General features: G+C 40.1%; 1 protein-coding gene across 1 annotated transcript in view; it reads left to right on the top strand.

The window, feature by feature from the left end:
* Positions 1-1,733: 1,733 nt before the first annotated feature.
* LOC117538710 (astrotactin-2-like) overlaps positions 1,734-18,382 on the top strand; it is a 347,089-nt gene continuing 330,440 nt past the window's right edge. Inside the window, exon 1 of the mRNA XM_034204612.1 lies at positions 1,734-2,287. Within this exon, the coding sequence (XP_034060503.1) occupies positions 1,885-2,287 (403 nt within the window). The 5' untranslated portion in view covers positions 1,734-1,884. The remainder of the gene's footprint in view (positions 2,288-18,382) is intronic.

Below are 18,382 nucleotides of genomic sequence, written 5' to 3' on the forward strand. Positions count from 1 at the left end.
TGATATGCCCCCAATTTTTTCCAGAGTACTTTTTTTCCCCTCGAGTGTCAGATGTCCATTATGAGGTCACGTTATCACACCCATCAGAGCATGTTGGGGTTCAGTGTCTAGCCCAAGGATTGATCATGCACTCTTCCTCCTGAGCCACATACAGGAAATGTATACTGTGTATTCAGTATACACTCCCTTATAAAGATATCTAACTCCTTTTAACTATTGCACCTCATGTCTCTTTAGGTTTGATTACATGTTTTTCTTTAAAAAAAAAACACACATTTATAAAGGAATCTACAAAGAAGAGAAAATATAACACTGCTTTGCATTTTAATCTTTGTACTCCTGCCTCATCTCTGGGTCTTTCAAAAACATCCATCCGTCTCACTAGTAATTATATGAATAACCCAGAAAATAACAGTTATCGAAAAGGATGATCTGAAACATTAACATTCAAATATTGGTGACCATTGTTGATGTTGACTTTGAGTTCATGAACCAAGATGTATGTAACTATGCAGCTTTAGAATAGCCTTCCTCCTTATATCGTTTTTTAATATGATGATTTTTAAATACTTTTGACTTTTAAGCACCATATTAAATGATGAAAAATGTGTAGGTACAGCCTTAACTATGTTTTGTTGTTGTATTTATATACCTTTTAAACATATCTGTGTAACTTTGTTCTTTTATTTAGTTGATGTTATTAACAACATGTTTGTTTATACCTTGTACTTTTACCTGTTTCTATTAACATGTCTGACTATGTCTACATCATCAAAATAAGAGGGGATATAAACCAAAAGTGGTTCTGCATCTGATTTCTTTTTTGTACTGTTTTTTATGAATCACTATTTAAAGACATCTGTGTGTTTGGTCGATGACATATGCTGTGCCTCAGGCTGTCCATTGAACGTATTGACTCAAACCACACATATTATATCCTTTTGAAATAAGTTGTTAAGTGAACCTTTCAAGTTCTACTTTCAAGCAACAACATTTGAAAGTAACATGGGTAAGATATTTTATGAAATTCATAGAAAAAGGTATCTGAACCATGACTGTAACTTGGTAAACGGCATCTGCTGGTGAAGACAATGACATGATTAAAACCGTCATGTCTGTCACAGACTACTAAATTAACCTTAAGGTTATACTGTATATTTTGTTGTCACCTTCTGTTTTTCAAGGTGCTCACTTTGAACTTCAACTTTGGAGTTGGTGTTGATAAAAAAAGGTGTTCATAAACAAATATGTAGATCTGGCAAACATAAAGTGTTTAAACAGATCATGTGATATAATAAGAAATGCTCCACAACAGCTACAAAATGGACATTGACTGGATCATTTGTTGAATTCTTTCCAAGGTCAATAATCAATGATGTACCTCATAACATATGCTTCGACAATGTATTGTGTTAATAATTTGGCTAAAATCCCTCATAATTTCCCAATACAAGTTCCTTCTTGTAGGCTACTTATGTTTGTTAATTTAAAAGTAAGACATATTCTACCATAATCACCTATTTCAATACATGTATAATAAGAGCCTATAAAATCATAACTCTTACTTTCATTTTTTTGGAGATTTTCCTATGTTTTTTTTCTAGAAAAGCCAGCAAATCCTGCATAATGACTATCGTGGTGACTCCACCTCATGTTTGTCTTTAAGAGGACACGTGCTTCTCCGTGTTTAAGTGATTTGTTGTCCCACTGTGTGAACACGAATGGATATGTGTGAGGAGCGGAAAGATGTCATCCTCCTCACTACACCTGTGCTGCCGCCTCCTGGACGGACGCGACTCCTTTGCAGCGTCTGTAGCCTGCTATAAGTGAACGGACAGCTTATGAGCCCCACTCAAAGCGAGAGAACCACACACGAGGAGCGGGATGGCGCGGATATCAATGCCTCACCTCCACCTCCTTCTCGCGGGGCTCTTCCTAACGGGGACGTTGCCAGTCCGAGCAAACAGAGGAGCAACTGTGCCCGACGAAGAAAAAAGAGATAAAGAGAGCCACGCGGAGGCGCCATGTGAGGTGAAAACCGTAACCGTGTCCACCTTGCCCGTACTCCGGGAGAACGAGTTCAGCTTCACCGGTGGAGCTTCGGGGAACGTGGTCGGAGGAGGGGGAGCTGCTGGAGGAGGAACTGGTGCTGCTGGTGGTGGTGGTGGAGGAGGAGCAGGAGGAGGGGGGGAATCCCGACTCCTGTTATTCGTTAGAACAGACCTACCTGGGCGAATTTCCGTAATGGATGATCTTGACAACACAGCTCTCCCCTACTTCACACTCGGTAAGAACTGCTGTGTTGTTTGCTCTCCACTATGATAACCAGTCACCCTAGATGCGCATTGGAAACATGCACACTGGTAGCCTGTGTTCACCCTGAGCTACATTCCCCAAAAACATGGGCTCATACACGCACTCCCTGGCGTTTAATCACCTGCCCTGTTTCCATTAGCTTGTTCTGATTCAATTTTAACTTTAACGTTGTCGAGCAGGCATTATGTGCCACCAATAATCCTGGCCAAAAGATAGGTATTTAGTATTAATTTCCCCTCTCCCTTCTGGTACTTACATTCTGCTGCTTCCGCATGGGATACAAACTAACTTAGTACAGCTCATGTTTAAGCAGTGTTGGGAGTAACGCGCTACAAAGTAACGCGTTACTGTAATTTCTGGCTGTGACTAGTACTCTAACGTATTACTTTTTGAATTCAGTAACTCAGTTACCGTTACTACATGGTGCGTTACTCCGTTAGTTTTTTTTATATAGTCAACAGCCAGGCGAACAGAGATGAGAACTGTACTTAAGTACAGTACTTGAGTAAATGTACTTAGATACTTCCTGTGTCACATGCGGAGACGCGCTGTGGGCGTGTTTGTGTTGTTTACTAACAAGACTAGCATGGCGGCGGCGGAGCTCAAGTCTAGTTTCTCCACCTGGAGATATTCTCACTATTTCACTTTTGTCGAGCACAAAGAAAATAACGTTTTAGTTAAATGTAAGTTGTGTCTTGGTGGGTCAAAGATCCTATCTACTGCCCAAACCAGTAATTCAAATCTCTTAAAACATCTGCAAAAACAACATGCTGGGACGAAGCTAGTAGCTAAGACCACAGAGACTCAGCCGACGCCACTCCACCTCCACCTAAGCAACAGCGGCTGGATTTTAACCAAGGGACTGCTAGCCAGGGAAAAGTCGATAAAGCCATTGCACGGTATGTTGTAGAACACATGCAGGCTATTGCTACAGTGGAGTCACCCGCGTTCAGGGAGCTAGTTAGCATGATAGCATGTCCGGGCGGCACACGGCATATGGGACGGAAAACTTTTTCCAACTACCTGGAGAAAGAATATACAAAAATGGAAAGCCAGCTAATATCGATGCAATCCAGATTGCATATAATGCATGTCAAGTTGATCAACAGATTGGATTATTCTCCAATGCAATAACAGTACTGAAATGAAGGCTATAAGGGCATTAATGGGAGCCCCTTTGTTAAGTAACTAAAACGCATTTCACACTAACGCATTACTTTTTTGGGTCAGTAACAGTAACTGAGTTACTTTTGAAATGAAGTAACTAGTAATGGTAACTAGTTAGGCCTACTGGTTTTCAGTAACTAGCACAACACTGTGTTTAAGTGACCCTCCTTTTCCTTCCGCTTCCTCTTCATCTCTTTCTGTCTAGCTTTCCTATTTTTTTGGTTTAATATGATTATGACTTAGTGCAAAGCCTAAGTATGGTGCCCCAATCAAGGAATCCAATTTGGCCCTGCAAATATGCATGAAATTGGTATTTTACTCTCACTTGAGCACATAATTCATAGCACACATCATTGCTGATGGTGTGAGTTCAACTGAATTAAATACTAGCCTATATTTTACACCGCTGTCAACATTTGACCGTGGTAGGTTTTAACTTCCACATCCCCTTTTTGTCAGTTTAGTCTCATACAACTGAGTAAATCCACACGACACAACACATGTCTTTGATGGCTCTTCATCATTTAAAATGTCTGGAAAGTAGAATCAGTGATTGGATAATAATAGAGGATGCACTAGTGGGAAAGTGTTTTTGCCTTCTAACAACCCCAAAAGGTATTTGTTTTGCAAGAGTAGCAGACTTTGCTCTCTCCATATTTCTCACTTATGTCACTGAGTCCCCAGGAAGATGGATGTTCTTATACTTGTCCCTTGGTGCGTGTGAAATGAGCACTTTTTTTTCCTTGTGTATTGGTAGATGTTAGGGCTGCACGATATTGGAAAAAACTGACTTTGCGATATTTTTTTCTCTGTGATATATTGCGATATGAAAACATACAGGAATTGAAGAAAAGACCGTTTTCTTTCCCGCAAACCATCCTTTCTTGAACTTTAATGCTATACAATTGGTATTTTTTAAACTACATTTAACAGGATGAAGGATTTTAGTCACGGACGTCTGGATCTTAAGTTATCAGAGCAACAAGCTGAGCTAGCTCGGTTAGCAGCGCCAAACTGCCCTGGAGAAACACATGAAACGACTTTATTCAGTGTTTTTACCTTTAATCACTGAGTCTGTTTGCTTTGGAGATTTGATTGTGATTGGTGGTTTGCTGTGCATGCAGAGCCTGCATGTCACTCACTCAAGTACCGCTGGCATGAGAGCCACGCAAGTTTTCCTTTTGTAGCAAGCAGCAAAATAATTGTAACATGACGTGTTTGAGTTAATTTGCCTACATAATATCGCAAGTCCAAAAGAAACAACATTTTTTTTTTTTTTTTTTTTTTTTTTTTAAATCGCACGTCCTGCATGCCGCGCATATCGCGATTATCGTCACGACACGATATATCATGCAGCCCTAGTAGAGGTGCAGTACAGAGTGTGGGGCACACAATAATGTTTGAATGCAATAGGCTACACAGGGTATACAGGCATGTACATGTTTTTCCTCTTCTCAATCAAGTGTTTATGGCACACAAGATGCAAGACTTGGTGGAGGTCGTTGATGTGGGTGCTGAGGAAATCCATGTCTCATTACCACAGTTTTCAGACCCTGGTTTGCCATCTTATTTTACTTTTCTTTGTTCCTCTTTCTCTGGTCTCTGTTTTATTCTCTGTATGAGGAGTGCTAAGTAAACTGGCAGCATGGAGCACAGGCGGGCAGGCAGGAAGGCTGAGGGCTGGAGCATTAAGCTAGTAAATCACTTTCTATTCTCATTAAGGACAGCCGTTGACTGGTGAGAAAGGCCTCTCTGTCCTCCCAGTCAGCCAGCTAGCACATTTGCTGCTTCACCCTTCCAGTGCATGACTGCTTGCTGTAGAGGGAGGAGGAGAAAGGAGGTTTTCATATTTGTAATGCAAGCATGCTCACTCATGCCATTGAACACATTGTTAAACTGAATAACTGCTGGAGTGTAGTTATTTGCGCAATAAATATGGATGTTAATGCTACAAAGCTGGAATTCATGAAATCTAATAGATATGTATTTTTAGGAATACACGCAGTAACATGTTCCTTTTTAAAAATTGAAACATATATATATATGAAAGCCCTCATATAATCATTGTGTTAAGTTCGTGAGATTCCGAGGCAAAATAAATGTTGGTGTCACCTGTGTTTTCCTCGTGTTCGGTAGTCGACACCATTCAGGTCATGCTGTCAGCTTTCCTCCGGAAGGATGTATTGGAGGTGGAGTTCTGCTTGTAAAAGGAAATGTTGTAACCTGACATCATACAAATAAACAGTGATGTTGATTCAGTGAGCAGGACAAAATGAGTAATTTAAATCACATAGTCTGTGAATTTGTATTATCAGAATTGCATTTGTTCCATTGCTATTCTATCGCTTTTATTACTTCTTGTAAAATTGTAAATTGTGGTGCTCCAGGTTGCTTCAACAGCTGAAGCCAGACCAAACATAGTCAATTGCACAGGTATTATATGAGCTTTGTCATTGGACCTTTACATTTCAATGTATCCTTGGTTTGTTTTTTAGCCACTGAACATTATATACAGTTATACTGTGTGTATATTGTGTTGGATTGAGGCACCGACACACTAAATTCTGTTCTTTTAATCTCTCGTGTTTTGATGCTTCCAGGAAGCTGTAAACATCAGTGCCTTTGAAAAAGACTTCAGTAACTTCAGTAATGTAAGCTGAACTAAAGAACAGATAATCATTGTGCACAATGTAAACAACTCTCATTCAAAGAACGCAAGTCTTAAATAACTGAAACTGTTCATACTGACTGTGATACCGCAGACTAAACATACTGAAAGTTATAGCTGGAGTCTCATTAGTCACCTGCCTACTTGCACATTTTGACCTCTCGTGCTCAAGACATCTGTGCAGTTTTCATTTTCTGAACTGATTACCATAGCTCATTATATATGCTCACTTTATTGCTTACCATGTACTATTGTTGCCTCTTCAGTCAGCCACTGTGCTACACTTGACTGACTTGTCAAAGTGAAAATCGTGTGCATTAAATCTCCTTGGAACAGCTGTAATTGTTTACGTCCCTCAAAAAAAGGATACCGGAGAGATTTCCGAATGCTGGGGCATACTTTTATTCAACAAAAGCCATCCAGGCCATAATGAGCACAGTCCTGTCAGCTTCTTCAATTCTGTCAGATGTTGAATTGTTTTGTCGAATGAGCGTCAGAGGTTAGGGAAGGTGGGACTAGGACAGCGAGTCCCCTTCTCACTGTGGCCCACTGCCTGCTCAGCTTTGATTTATTGCCTCGAGTGTCATGGAGAATGGATGAGCAGAAAGGGCAGTGCAGAGGAAATGTACAAGGCCCCTACCCGCCGACCCCATTTCTTGTTTTGTTTTAATACCATTTTCCTTTGGTGAAAACAAATAATAACAAAGCAAACAGTTGGAGAAGTAAATGCATTTAATAAGCACGTACACACAGTGAACCATAACATGTCATGGATTTGCTGATATGTCTGTTTCCTGTGGATCCACTTTAGTATGTTGACAACATTGTTATTCTTTAAGTCACATTCAAGGAATTATGTGTTTAACCTTTCAACAATGAGGGCTTTCCCTTTATTAATGCTATAACACTACTGTTCCACTGTCATTTCTCTTATATAATGAGTGTTAATGCCACCTTTTAATGAAGTGGTACTGTGATGGAACATTTAAGCAATCCAGTTTTTTCTTTGGAGAGAATTCGATGCTGCTATGCCTTGTCACACAAGATAATTTCTTGCTCATTTTAAGTGATGTGAGACTGGGTGGAAATCGATATGTTTAGCAACATGGCTGACTCGGTATACACCTCATTAGGAGTTCACCTTTTTGAAAACCTTCTGGCACTTAAAGCAGGAGTAAAAACAGTCTCTCTGTCCTTTCTCGTCTCTATCCACCAAATTGGATTAGATCTTTACACTTTTAATTTCTACCGCATCTTGTCGAACTCTGGCTTGTCAAGCAGCCTCTCTCTCTCTCTCTCTCTCTCTCTCTCTCTCTCTCTCTCTCTCTCTCTCTCTCTCTCTCTCTCTCTCTCTCTCTCTCTCTCTCTCTCTCTCTCTCTCCGCGTCTTCCTTCTCTGCCTCTGTGTATCTCTAAGCAGGAGTAACAGCAGTTCCTGCTTGCTCAGAGATGGGAGATTAAAAGGCATCAATGATAAAGTGAAAAAAAAGAATCCCTTTATCAGAGCGAGCACTCTGTTCCCTGTGCCACAAGACATGTATATACTGCATGTCGTCTCAATCTTATGTCAGGGGTTGAGTTTAGCACTGCAGGACAAGAACTGAAGAGAGGGGGCAGAAGTCAACAGGAGAGATGGGAGTTATGAAATGGTGTGATTTTTGTAAAGATTTTTTCAAATTTGAGGTTTGCACTTATTTTAGTGCTGTTTTGAGTGGAGTGTAGATGGGAGCAAGTTCATCCATCGGACATAGAGGGTGTTCAGAGACCTTTAAGAATAGGATCCATGGTGGAGGCCATCAAATGGTCTATTTTGTCATTATATGACATGCTACATTATATGCTACAATGCTCTGCTAAACAGCTCCTCACTTGTAATGGGAATTATGTTCCTAACTACACTAGTTGATTGTATTCCCTGCCAAAGTGTATCTTGCCTATTGGTTTGTTCATATACAGCAAAATGGATACGTTTTGGAGTTTAGAAAGGAAGCTCATTGCACATTGTGTTCCGGCTGCCTAGTTAAATTGGAACCTCACCTAAGTCAGAAATGTAACATACAAACATTCAATATAATGTAATATACACACAACAAACAAATTAAGGAATTATTATGGAAATAATGAATATTATCCTCAACTTGCTCATCATGAGAGTAGTGGAACAAAGTGTCAGATAAAACAAAATCAGGAATAAGTTATGTTGTCCAGGATAATTGTGACATGATGTTTTATATCGTCTCATTGAGTACATTAGACCAGGGGTGCCCATTACGTCGATGTAGTGTGGGTAAATTGCATGGCATTGAAAAAGTTTTTTTAAAGTTAGCCTATCATCCATCAATTATATGGCATTTGCCACTTGATTGACGTAGAGGTAAGCCAGTCTGATATCTCACCTTTTCTAACACGCAGTTCACCACGAATGGGCTGCAAATCACAGACGAGCTGATTACCTAGTTAGCCAATTTATACAATTCCACTAAAGAAAGGGTATAAAATGTACGGAGTTGTATTGTGCCATACGGGTTCATGCAGTTATGAGGGGTCCTCTCTCATAACTCATTAAGATAAAACTGATAAAACTGCTCAAGAAGGGTTTTACTTGCATGTGTGAATAATTGATGTGTCTGTGTGTTAAACACAGCCCCAGCTTTGTGTAGTGGTTGTGTATAAAGGTGTAACATTTGACGTTGTTTTTACAGCTTTGCCAAGGCAACACAAGATGTGTGAGTATTGAAATGGAGAAACTGAAATAATTGGTCTTGGGAAGTTGTTTGGCCATTGAATTGAGCACTGAAGTGTATGTGTGTAGTTGTGGAAGAAGGTGCTCTTATGTTGAAGTGTGCTTGTAGACTTTTCAGTGTGATACAGACTTTGTATATTACATGTCAATTACTTTGTGTGTTGTTGTTATGCATATCTGCCCAGTTATATGTGGCACAAATATCTGTTTAATTGTTCCAAAATATGTCCCCTCATTTGGTGTTTTCAGCATTGCAGTGAACACTCGTCAGTAGAATCGCAAGTCTGAATACAATATATCTCTATCTTTTAATTCTGATATTGAATGGACACGTTAGAGTTAAAAAATAGTGTATACTCAAACCAATCCAAGGTCCTCACAGTCGTCCTTGATATTGGGGTGTTGACATGCAGAAATGGTGTGCTTGTAAACCCTGTTCAGATCGGAATCTATGCATAATTGCTGTTGCAACAACTGATGTAGCAACAACTGCATTTATAAATCCCCAAACGATCGGTAGAGACTAACTCCTCAGAGGCCCCCGCATGGAGCATGAATTAACATTTTTCACTAATGTATTCAGCTTTTTGTTTCAAGTTGTTGACATGCGGCAAAACAATGATTTTTCTTTGTTAATACACCTAACAGGATTAGAGACAGAAGACAAATAGCCATTATCCAAACAGTTGATTTAGACTTATTTCCATGTCTAGTTAACTCCGAAAGTTGTAATTAGGCTTGTGCAGACACATTGACAATTACTAAGGTTCATTAAAAAATGTGTTTGATGCAAGGAGTGCAAATGCATATTTTAGACTTAGTGTCTGGTCCCTGCACTAGGTGTTTACTCACAGCACCATGTTTGATTGTCGTTCGAATATGCCAAATGCTTTAATTGTTTGCAGTGTTTATGTATATAGAGAAAAATGCTTGTGTCTTTTGCACGAGTTATTTTCTGATAACACACAGATAATGAGGTTGTTCTACCTCACCCAATGGGAAACTCATTTGACTGGTGTGAAGAGTCAAGCTCAATTATCTAAATGGTGACGGGCCTAAGTGAACGCATGGTAAGGATGAATGAATTGTGGTCATTGACCCATACTGGTGGCTTTGATTGTCAGGAACTGTATTTTGTAATGCTTTGAAGTGGCTGTAGTCTTGCCTTACGGCGATGGTGGACAGCTTTGATCTCAAGATAATCATTTGATCATTACCATTGCTGAGAGGGGCATTGTTGATATCTTCTAACGGAATGAACAAAGAAGTTTATGTAAATACCCCTAATGAATGCACAGGCTCAGCTTTTGTTGCCCTGATTTATGCAAAGCAACAACATGCACCATTGTTGATTAATTTGTATTAATTGGCAAAGAAGATCAAAGATAATGTTTGGCAAATGAGGGAATGGCAAACAAAATCGTTTTTGTTTTATTCACCATATATCGTCTGTTAAAAAAATGAGTTAGATAACATTCAGTTTTTACCCTGGCAGGGTGAATAAAGACATTTTAAAGTGGTGAACAATTCCCTTTGACTAAACTAGAGCTATTAACATGTGTATCACCTATGTGTAACTGCTGCATTTGACATGTAACAATTGAATCTATAATTAAGAAATCTGAGCTGAACCTTTTACACATGACCTCCACTGTGCCTTTAAAAGCTTGTATAGGTCAAGTGACAAACCCTGGCACTCTGTATTATCATACTATTTAGTTTCATGTTAACTGACACCAGAAAACAGTATTTGTTTATACATTAACATAAAAAACTAAATGTGAATTACATTGTTTTCATAGGTCTGTCACAGTTTGATCGTGGCCCTCTGATGGATTTCTGTTGAGATTTTTCACAGTATACCCTTATATTAACATACGTTGACCTTTTTAGTAGTCCAAGGCATCTTATATTGATAAGTGAAGCTGGACAAGTATGTGCTGCTCGAATAGTGTATGTAACAAGAGGCTGATTCCCAAAAGATTCATAAACTTCCTGCTTGTATACTGTAAAGGGTTTTCCGTTCTGTGCACTAAATGCATAATGTGACACTGATTTATAAAAGCAATTCCATTGAGTTGCTCTTTTTGCTCCTTGGGCACCTCCAGTGTGTCCAACGCTACATAATAGAGGGCCCTATGTGACAAAAACTGTGTAATGTATTTGCTCTCTTGGTAAAAATATTTTAGAATGCTCGTGGAGGTCGGGTGAAATCCTCCAACCGGCACACAATATCTTTGAAAACCAAGCATGACATTAGCCACGTTGAATATTTCACCAACTTTGCCTACAGATTACTGAGGTCACCCTCTGTCGACAATACAGCAATTGCATAACATAAGGATACTGATAGAAGAGCACACACAACCTTTTGAACAGAGCTCTGTTTTGTTTGAATAAAATACAGGAAATAGAAGGACAGGTTTCCATCAAAATCATATGATGATGGCGGAATGAATCAAACAAAAGCTGAAATCAAGGTTTTCCTTCGAATTTAAAACTAATTAACATGTGGATTTTTTGAATATTTAACCAACTAATTATGTGTACAGTGGAAGCAGTTCCTCAAAAGGATACATACACTTTATTTATATGATGTGCTTTGATTTAATTGATAACAACATGGTGAATCTAGAAATTGGATATATTTTTTCTCGCCTGGTTTATCACTTCTAATTTGGGCAAACTAAAACTGCTGCATACTGACCTGACATTTAATCCTTACCTAAAATATTATTGATTCCAAGTTTTTTTAATATGACGTAATTGCTTCATATTGGATTAAGTAAGCTTGTTTATTGGGATGAAATGTAGCAACGAGTTATGCAGGAATAATTTCCCCCTCATCTTCTTATTCCCAGCAGTGTTTCCCCTAGCATTGTCTTGGAGGGGCGCTGCGCCCCGCCAACGGAGCCCTACGCCCCCCGCTGAAATTCAAGGTGTTAAAAAAAAGGATTATAATTTTTTTTTAAATCTTTTTTTTATATATAGATATATAGCACCAAATTGCAACTAATCTACAGTGGGGCAAACAAGTATTTAGTCAGCCACCAATGGTGCAAGTTCTTCCACTTAAAAAGATGAGAGAGGCCTGTAATTGTCATCCTAGGTACACTTCAACTATGAGAGACAGAATGGGGGAAATAATCCAGGAAATCACATTGTAGGATTTTTTAATGAATTAATTGGTAAATTCCTCGGTAAAATAAGTAATTGGTCACCTACAAACAAACAAGATTTCTGGCTCTCACAGACCTGTAACTTCTTCTTTAAGAGCCTCCTCTGTCCTCCACTTGTTAACTGTATTATTTAGGGATGCACGATATTGTTTTTTTGAAACCGATACCGATAACTTCCTTCTTCTCAAGACCGATACCGATAACACAATTTTTTTTTTTACGCCACTAATTATTTTAACGCGATTAACGCATGTGTATTTTTTTTCCTTGGCCGCCCTGTAGTTTCAGAGCGCATCGAGTTTAAGATACCATCTACAAGCTGATGCTGACAGCCCCGCTCCTGCCGCCCGCTTGTGGCAGACCACACTTCCACGCTCACCGGCAGGCACCGACTGGCCATCTGGAGGACCGGGAGGGTGTGTGTATGTGTGGCCCGAGCGAGAGACCTTACGTGCATTGTTGTTGTTAGCATCTGGTGCTAGCTAGCTGCGCTAACGGATATAAGGAGCTGTTTAAATGAAAACAGAGGAGCGACATTTCGCCACAACTGCGCCGAGCACTTGACTTTATGCAGGAAGCCAGACAGTGGGACATTGTACGAAAAGTCAGCACACTCAGCACGGATAGTGCGCAACATGATTGCACCATCCAGGCAGCTCCGGTTCGAGCATATGCCTTGAGTTGCACATAGCTCCAACGCCCATACCACCGACGACATGTTTGTTTACTGTCCTGGCTTCACGGCCGCACACCATTTACGTCACAGCCAGGCATGAGTTAGGGAGCGCTGGATTTGTGAAGAACTCCCCTCTTCCTAAACCACTAATACCACAGTACTGGCAAAACGGGAGGAGCCGAGTGAAAAACAAGCACCCCTCATCCAATAGTATGAAGCTGCAGCGTCGGAGGCTGCACTCTCAGGACCGCACTCTCAGGACCGCACTCCCACGACCCTAGTTGTTTTGCGTATTGTGTTGTGTACTTACCATAGACTGTATATATAAAGTAACATATTATATCTTATATTATTAATATATAAATAATTCTGATAAAATGTTAGTCCAGCGTCAATAAATGAGTGTTAATCCCAGTGTGTTTAGTGCACAACTTCACATGTCATTTCACCATCAATTCACGGTTTTCAAAACGTTAGCCACATGCTAATGCTAACCGGAAATGAAGAATCTTCAGAATAAAAGTGTTAAGTTAATAGTTAGTGTGAACTTCCGGGTTTTTCAGAATAAAACTGCTTTAAATTAAAACCCTGTATTTAATTTAAATTACGTCATATCAACATATGGAGGAAGGAAGATTAGGATTAGGTAAAAAGGTAGGGAGTGGTTATGGTTAGGATGGGGGGAAGGGAAGGGTTAGATTGCGCACTGCATTGAGGGGCTTCTGGCGTGCTCCGTCACGTGCCGCCGTGACGTGCTCTGTCGGACCTGTGTGTGCGGTTCTACAAGTGCAGTCCTGTAACTGCTGTCTCCGACGCTGCAGCTTCATGCTACTCCCCTCATCCCAATCCACCCACACCGCAGTATTTTTTTCTTTTTTTTTACCCAAAAAATATATTGTATATTATCGGCGCTATTAATACTGGTATCGGGATGACGTCATAATTCCTAATATCGGACCGATAATTATCGGGCCGATAATTATCGTGCATCCCTAGTATTAATGGCACCTCTTTGAACTCGTTATCAGTATAAAAGACACCTGTCCACAACCTCAAACAGTCACACTCCAAACTCCACTAGGGCCAAGACCAAAGAGCTGTCAAAGGACACCAGAAACAAAATTGTAGACCTGCACCAGGCTGGGAAGACTGAATATGCAATAGGTAAGCAGCTTGGTGTGAAGAAATCAACTGTGGGAGCAATTATTAGAAAATGGAAGACATACAAGACCACTGATAATCTCCCTCGATCTGGGGCTCCACGCAATATCTCACCCCGTGGGGTCAAAATGATCACAAGAGCGGTGAGCAAAAATCCCAGAACCACACGGGGGGACCTAGTCAATGACCTGCAGAGAGCTGGGACCAAAGTAACAAAGGTTACCATCAGTAACACATTACGCCGCCAGGGACTCAAATCCTGCAGTGCCAGACGTGTCCCCCTGCTTAAGCCAGTACATGTCCAGGGCCGTCTGAAGTTTGCTAGAGAGCATTTAGATGATCCAGAAGAGGATTGGGAGAATGTCATATGGTCAGATGAAACTAAAATAGAACTTTTTGGTAAAAACTCAACTCGATGTGTTTGGAGGAGAAAGAATGCTGAGTTGCATCCAAAGAACACCATACCTACTGTGAAACATGGGGGTGGAAACATCATGCTTTGGGGCTGTTTTTCTGCAAAGGGACCAGGACGACTGATCCGTGTAAAAGGAAATAATGAATGGGGCCATGTATCGTGAGATTTTGAGTGACAACCTCCTTCCATCAGCAAGGGCAGTGAAGATGAAACGTGGCTGGGTCTTTCAGCATGACAATGATCCCAAACACACCGCCCGGGCAACGAAGGAGTGGCTTCGTAAGAAGCATTTCAAGGTCCTGGAGTGGCCTAGCCAGTCTCCAGATCTCAACCCCATAGAAAATCTTTGGAGGGAGTTGAAAGTCCGTGTTGCCCAGCGACAGCCCCAACACATCACTGCTCTAGAGGAGATCTGCATGGAGGAATGGGCCAAAATACCAGCAACAGTGTGTGAAAACCTTGTGAAGACTTACAGAAAACGGTTGACCTCTGTCATTGCCAACAAAGGGTATATAACAAAGTATTGAGATGAACTTTTGTTATTGACCAAATACTTATTTTCCACCATCATTTGCAAATAAATTCTTAAAGAAATCAGACAATGTGATTTTCTGGATTTTTTTTTTTTTTTCTCATTTTGTCTCTCATAGTTGAGGTGTACCTAGGATGAAAATTACAGGCCTCATCTTTTTAAGTGGGAGAACTTGGACAGTGTCTTTGGCTGCTATTCTGAAAGAACATGTTACATCATTTATCATTTCAATAGATGGCATACATTTGGCTGTTAATTTGCATGGGTGAAAAAAGCAAACATTGCTTTGTATGTACATTATGATGCTGCATAACACAAGAAAGCCATCAACCTTCTACTCTGCTAAATACCTTTTTTAAGCTTGTTCTGGTTTGATAGACATTTCTGGCACAGTGTAGGAACTTTGACTTACAAGATGGCATGAATGGACCCACCAGTGGAGTCCACCCCTGACTGTCTGAAGTAAATGAAACATGAAAGGAGAAAAAGGCTTGCAGAGTAGACAACATAATTGCGTGTCTGGAATGACATTGTTACTTTCTCGAGGCAGTGTGTTTGCTCTCACTGTTTGGGCTTAGGCTTGGAAACTGCTCAAAAATGTGAGCTTCATCCTTATGTGAAAATATCAGGGTGCTCGAGCAGGTGGATTTTCCTTTGCCTTGGCACTGCTCGTTCTTGTGTGCAATTCTCTTATCTTGCAAGAGTTGTTATGGAAATGCTGCAGACCCACCTGCTGATACTCCAGTCAGTGGAGCCAACTGACACGGAAGCAGCTTTGATGAATTAACATGTTGCTTACACCTAATACGCTGCTGCTCGTGTCCTCACAAACACTAAAAGAGTGGATCACATCAGTCCAGTTCTGAAGTCTTTACACTGGCTTCCAGTCTACCAAATAATTGATTTGAAAGTACTATTGCTGGTTTTTAAAGCACTAAATGGTTTAGGACCAAATTATATTCACGATCTCCTGCAAAAGTATGAACCATCCAGGAGTCTCAGGTCTTCTGGGACGGGTCTGCTCTCTGTTACAAGAGTCAGAACTAAACATGGAGAAGCAGCAGCATTTAGTTGTTATGCCCCAACCATCTGGAACAAACTGCTCAGCTGCAACTGTTAATACTTTTAAATCGAGATTAAAAACGTGTCTTTTTGACGCTGCATTTGGATGAGTTGTTCAAATTCAAACTGCACTATGGCTTTTATCCATGTATTTTATACCTGTTGTGTTTATTTTATTATCTTTGCTTTTTAAATGCCTGTTTTTAAATCCCTTTTCATAATGTGCTTCCACTGTATTTATTCTTAAATGTCTTTTATTTTATTTTGTAAAAGACTTTGGTTGCCGTGTGCTGAAAGGTGCTGTATAAATAAACTTGTCTTGCCTTATACCGTATGGTCTGCAATATAGTATTTGTTCTGTTGAAGGTTAACAGCTACTTCTATTTTAATGCATTTTCTGCCATTTTTAAACTCACTTATTTGAGTTCAAATCTAAGGATAAATCGGTCATCAGTGCAGGCAATTCATTTCCAAAGTCCCTTTTCTCTGTGGTATCCACTTGTTGCCGATAACAACAAAGACCAAATCAATCACTCTGGTTTAAAAGGAATGATGTGAAATAGAAAACACTGCATCTGAGATATAAGGCTGTAAATGGTTTTACTCCTGGCTGAAGCCTCATTTCCCACTCTTTTAAATCCATTTTAGCCGTTTTTTTATGTTGACAGTTTAATAGTTTTTCCTCTTATGAATCATACTTCTGAGCGTGTGATTTTGATGGCACAAATAGTCCTTTTTCCTAATATAAACAAGTCGATCACTTGGCAACCGCACCATTCTGCAATAATTAGGACCGGTGAGGAATAAGATGGAAGTGACAGTCAGCATCAAACTGTCAGTAAAATTTATATTTTTCACAGAACCTGACTCACAGAAATTCCCTTCCACCCCCTCTCTGACTTCAAACAAACCAGACTGCTTGTAAATGTCCTCCTACTGGTTGACGGTTAGATTACCAGATCACAGGCATGATGAAAGACATCACTCTGTTGGGCTCCAGTTGCTCGCTCTCCCTCTTATCCTTGTTTCTTTCATGCACACTAACTATATATTGTTCACCAACCTCTGCTTTTAGTCCGAACCTGTCCGCCTAATTCTGCTCCAACTTTGCTCTTATATTTTTAAAGTTGAACACCTTCTAAACAAAAACTATTTCCACAAAAATATTTTGTTCTTTTTATCACAACAGGCAAGAGAGTTCGACTTGTGTGTATTATACCAATATTGTGTGTTACTGTAGTTCATTATCACCGTAGCAATGTTATTAAATATCCTTGACTAACCTAGTTAATAGAATTATTGAAATCACATAAGGGTCTTATTTTGCATACATGACAAGCAGTGTGTGTGCAATTCAAAGCAGGAAGGAGTGCCATTGTTCATAAGCTAGCCACAATGATGTTTAAGACCCATAACATTTGATTCCCAACTGAATTTGCTCTGCACCTTGGAAACGTGCCAGCTCTGTTCAGCTCACTGTCATCGTATCCCATGGTTCCTACAAAAATATTTTAAACCTTTTATCTCGGCTGGTATGTTTGTACCTATTTGCATTCCCTCTGAGCTGTACAATCTGAGATTCCCTTTAGATAAAGAATGTGAACCATTAATCTCCCCTCGACGGGTTCCCACCCACAATCTTTTTTTCCACTCCACCATGCACATCTGTCCATGTTCCTGGTGGAGTTGGCTTTATCTGCACAGGGACACATGTTCTTACTCTGCTTTTTTCCATTTGTCAGTCTGGATAGTATCAGCACATTGACTTGCTTTTCTCCACCCTGTGTCGTACGTAAGAGGTGACAAGACATTCTGAACGACCTCCGGTTTAGCAGATTATGCTATGATGAACCATTGTTCGTTGGTTAGTTCATGGCGGCAAACGTATTGTTTGAGAGGCACAAAGCGTAGCATACATACAATGGATTATAATTGTTGGGTTTGCAGGGTTTCCTGTAGTTATATTGTGAAATTTAGTTTTTTGTTGACAATATTTTATTGCCCTTCTTTTTTTGGCATCTGCATCGCTCATAAAGACCAGACAAAATATTGAAGGATGGGTGCCTGTGAGTTTAAACAAATAAATGCAATATGTTTCCATGGCATTATCACTCTCTATTAACCTTTTTAATATATCTGTCAGATTGTCTTTCATACAGCATCAGTGCAACTGAATAGAGGTGTTTTCAGCACAACTAGCACTTCTGATAAGCCTAAGGGGACAATGGGCATTTGGCCGTACACACATTGTATGCGTATCCACAGGAAGCTCATTGGTATTTCATGGTTGTATCTTCCTCGCCTCCATCCAGGAGGCCCAGCACACAGCATTTTTTTTTTTCTGGTATTTTGTCTGGCACTGGATTAGCTATGATCTAACAGCAATTATCCTTGCAAGTCTAACAAAGCATAGCATGCTCTCCCGAGGTCACTGCTGGGTGATGCATCTTCAGACTTGAGAGCG

Source organism: Gymnodraco acuticeps, unplaced genomic scaffold (assembly GCF_902827175.1).
Source record: "Gymnodraco acuticeps unplaced genomic scaffold, fGymAcu1.1, whole genome shotgun sequence".
Lineage (NCBI taxonomy): Eukaryota > Metazoa > Chordata > Actinopteri > Perciformes > Bathydraconidae > Gymnodraco > Gymnodraco acuticeps.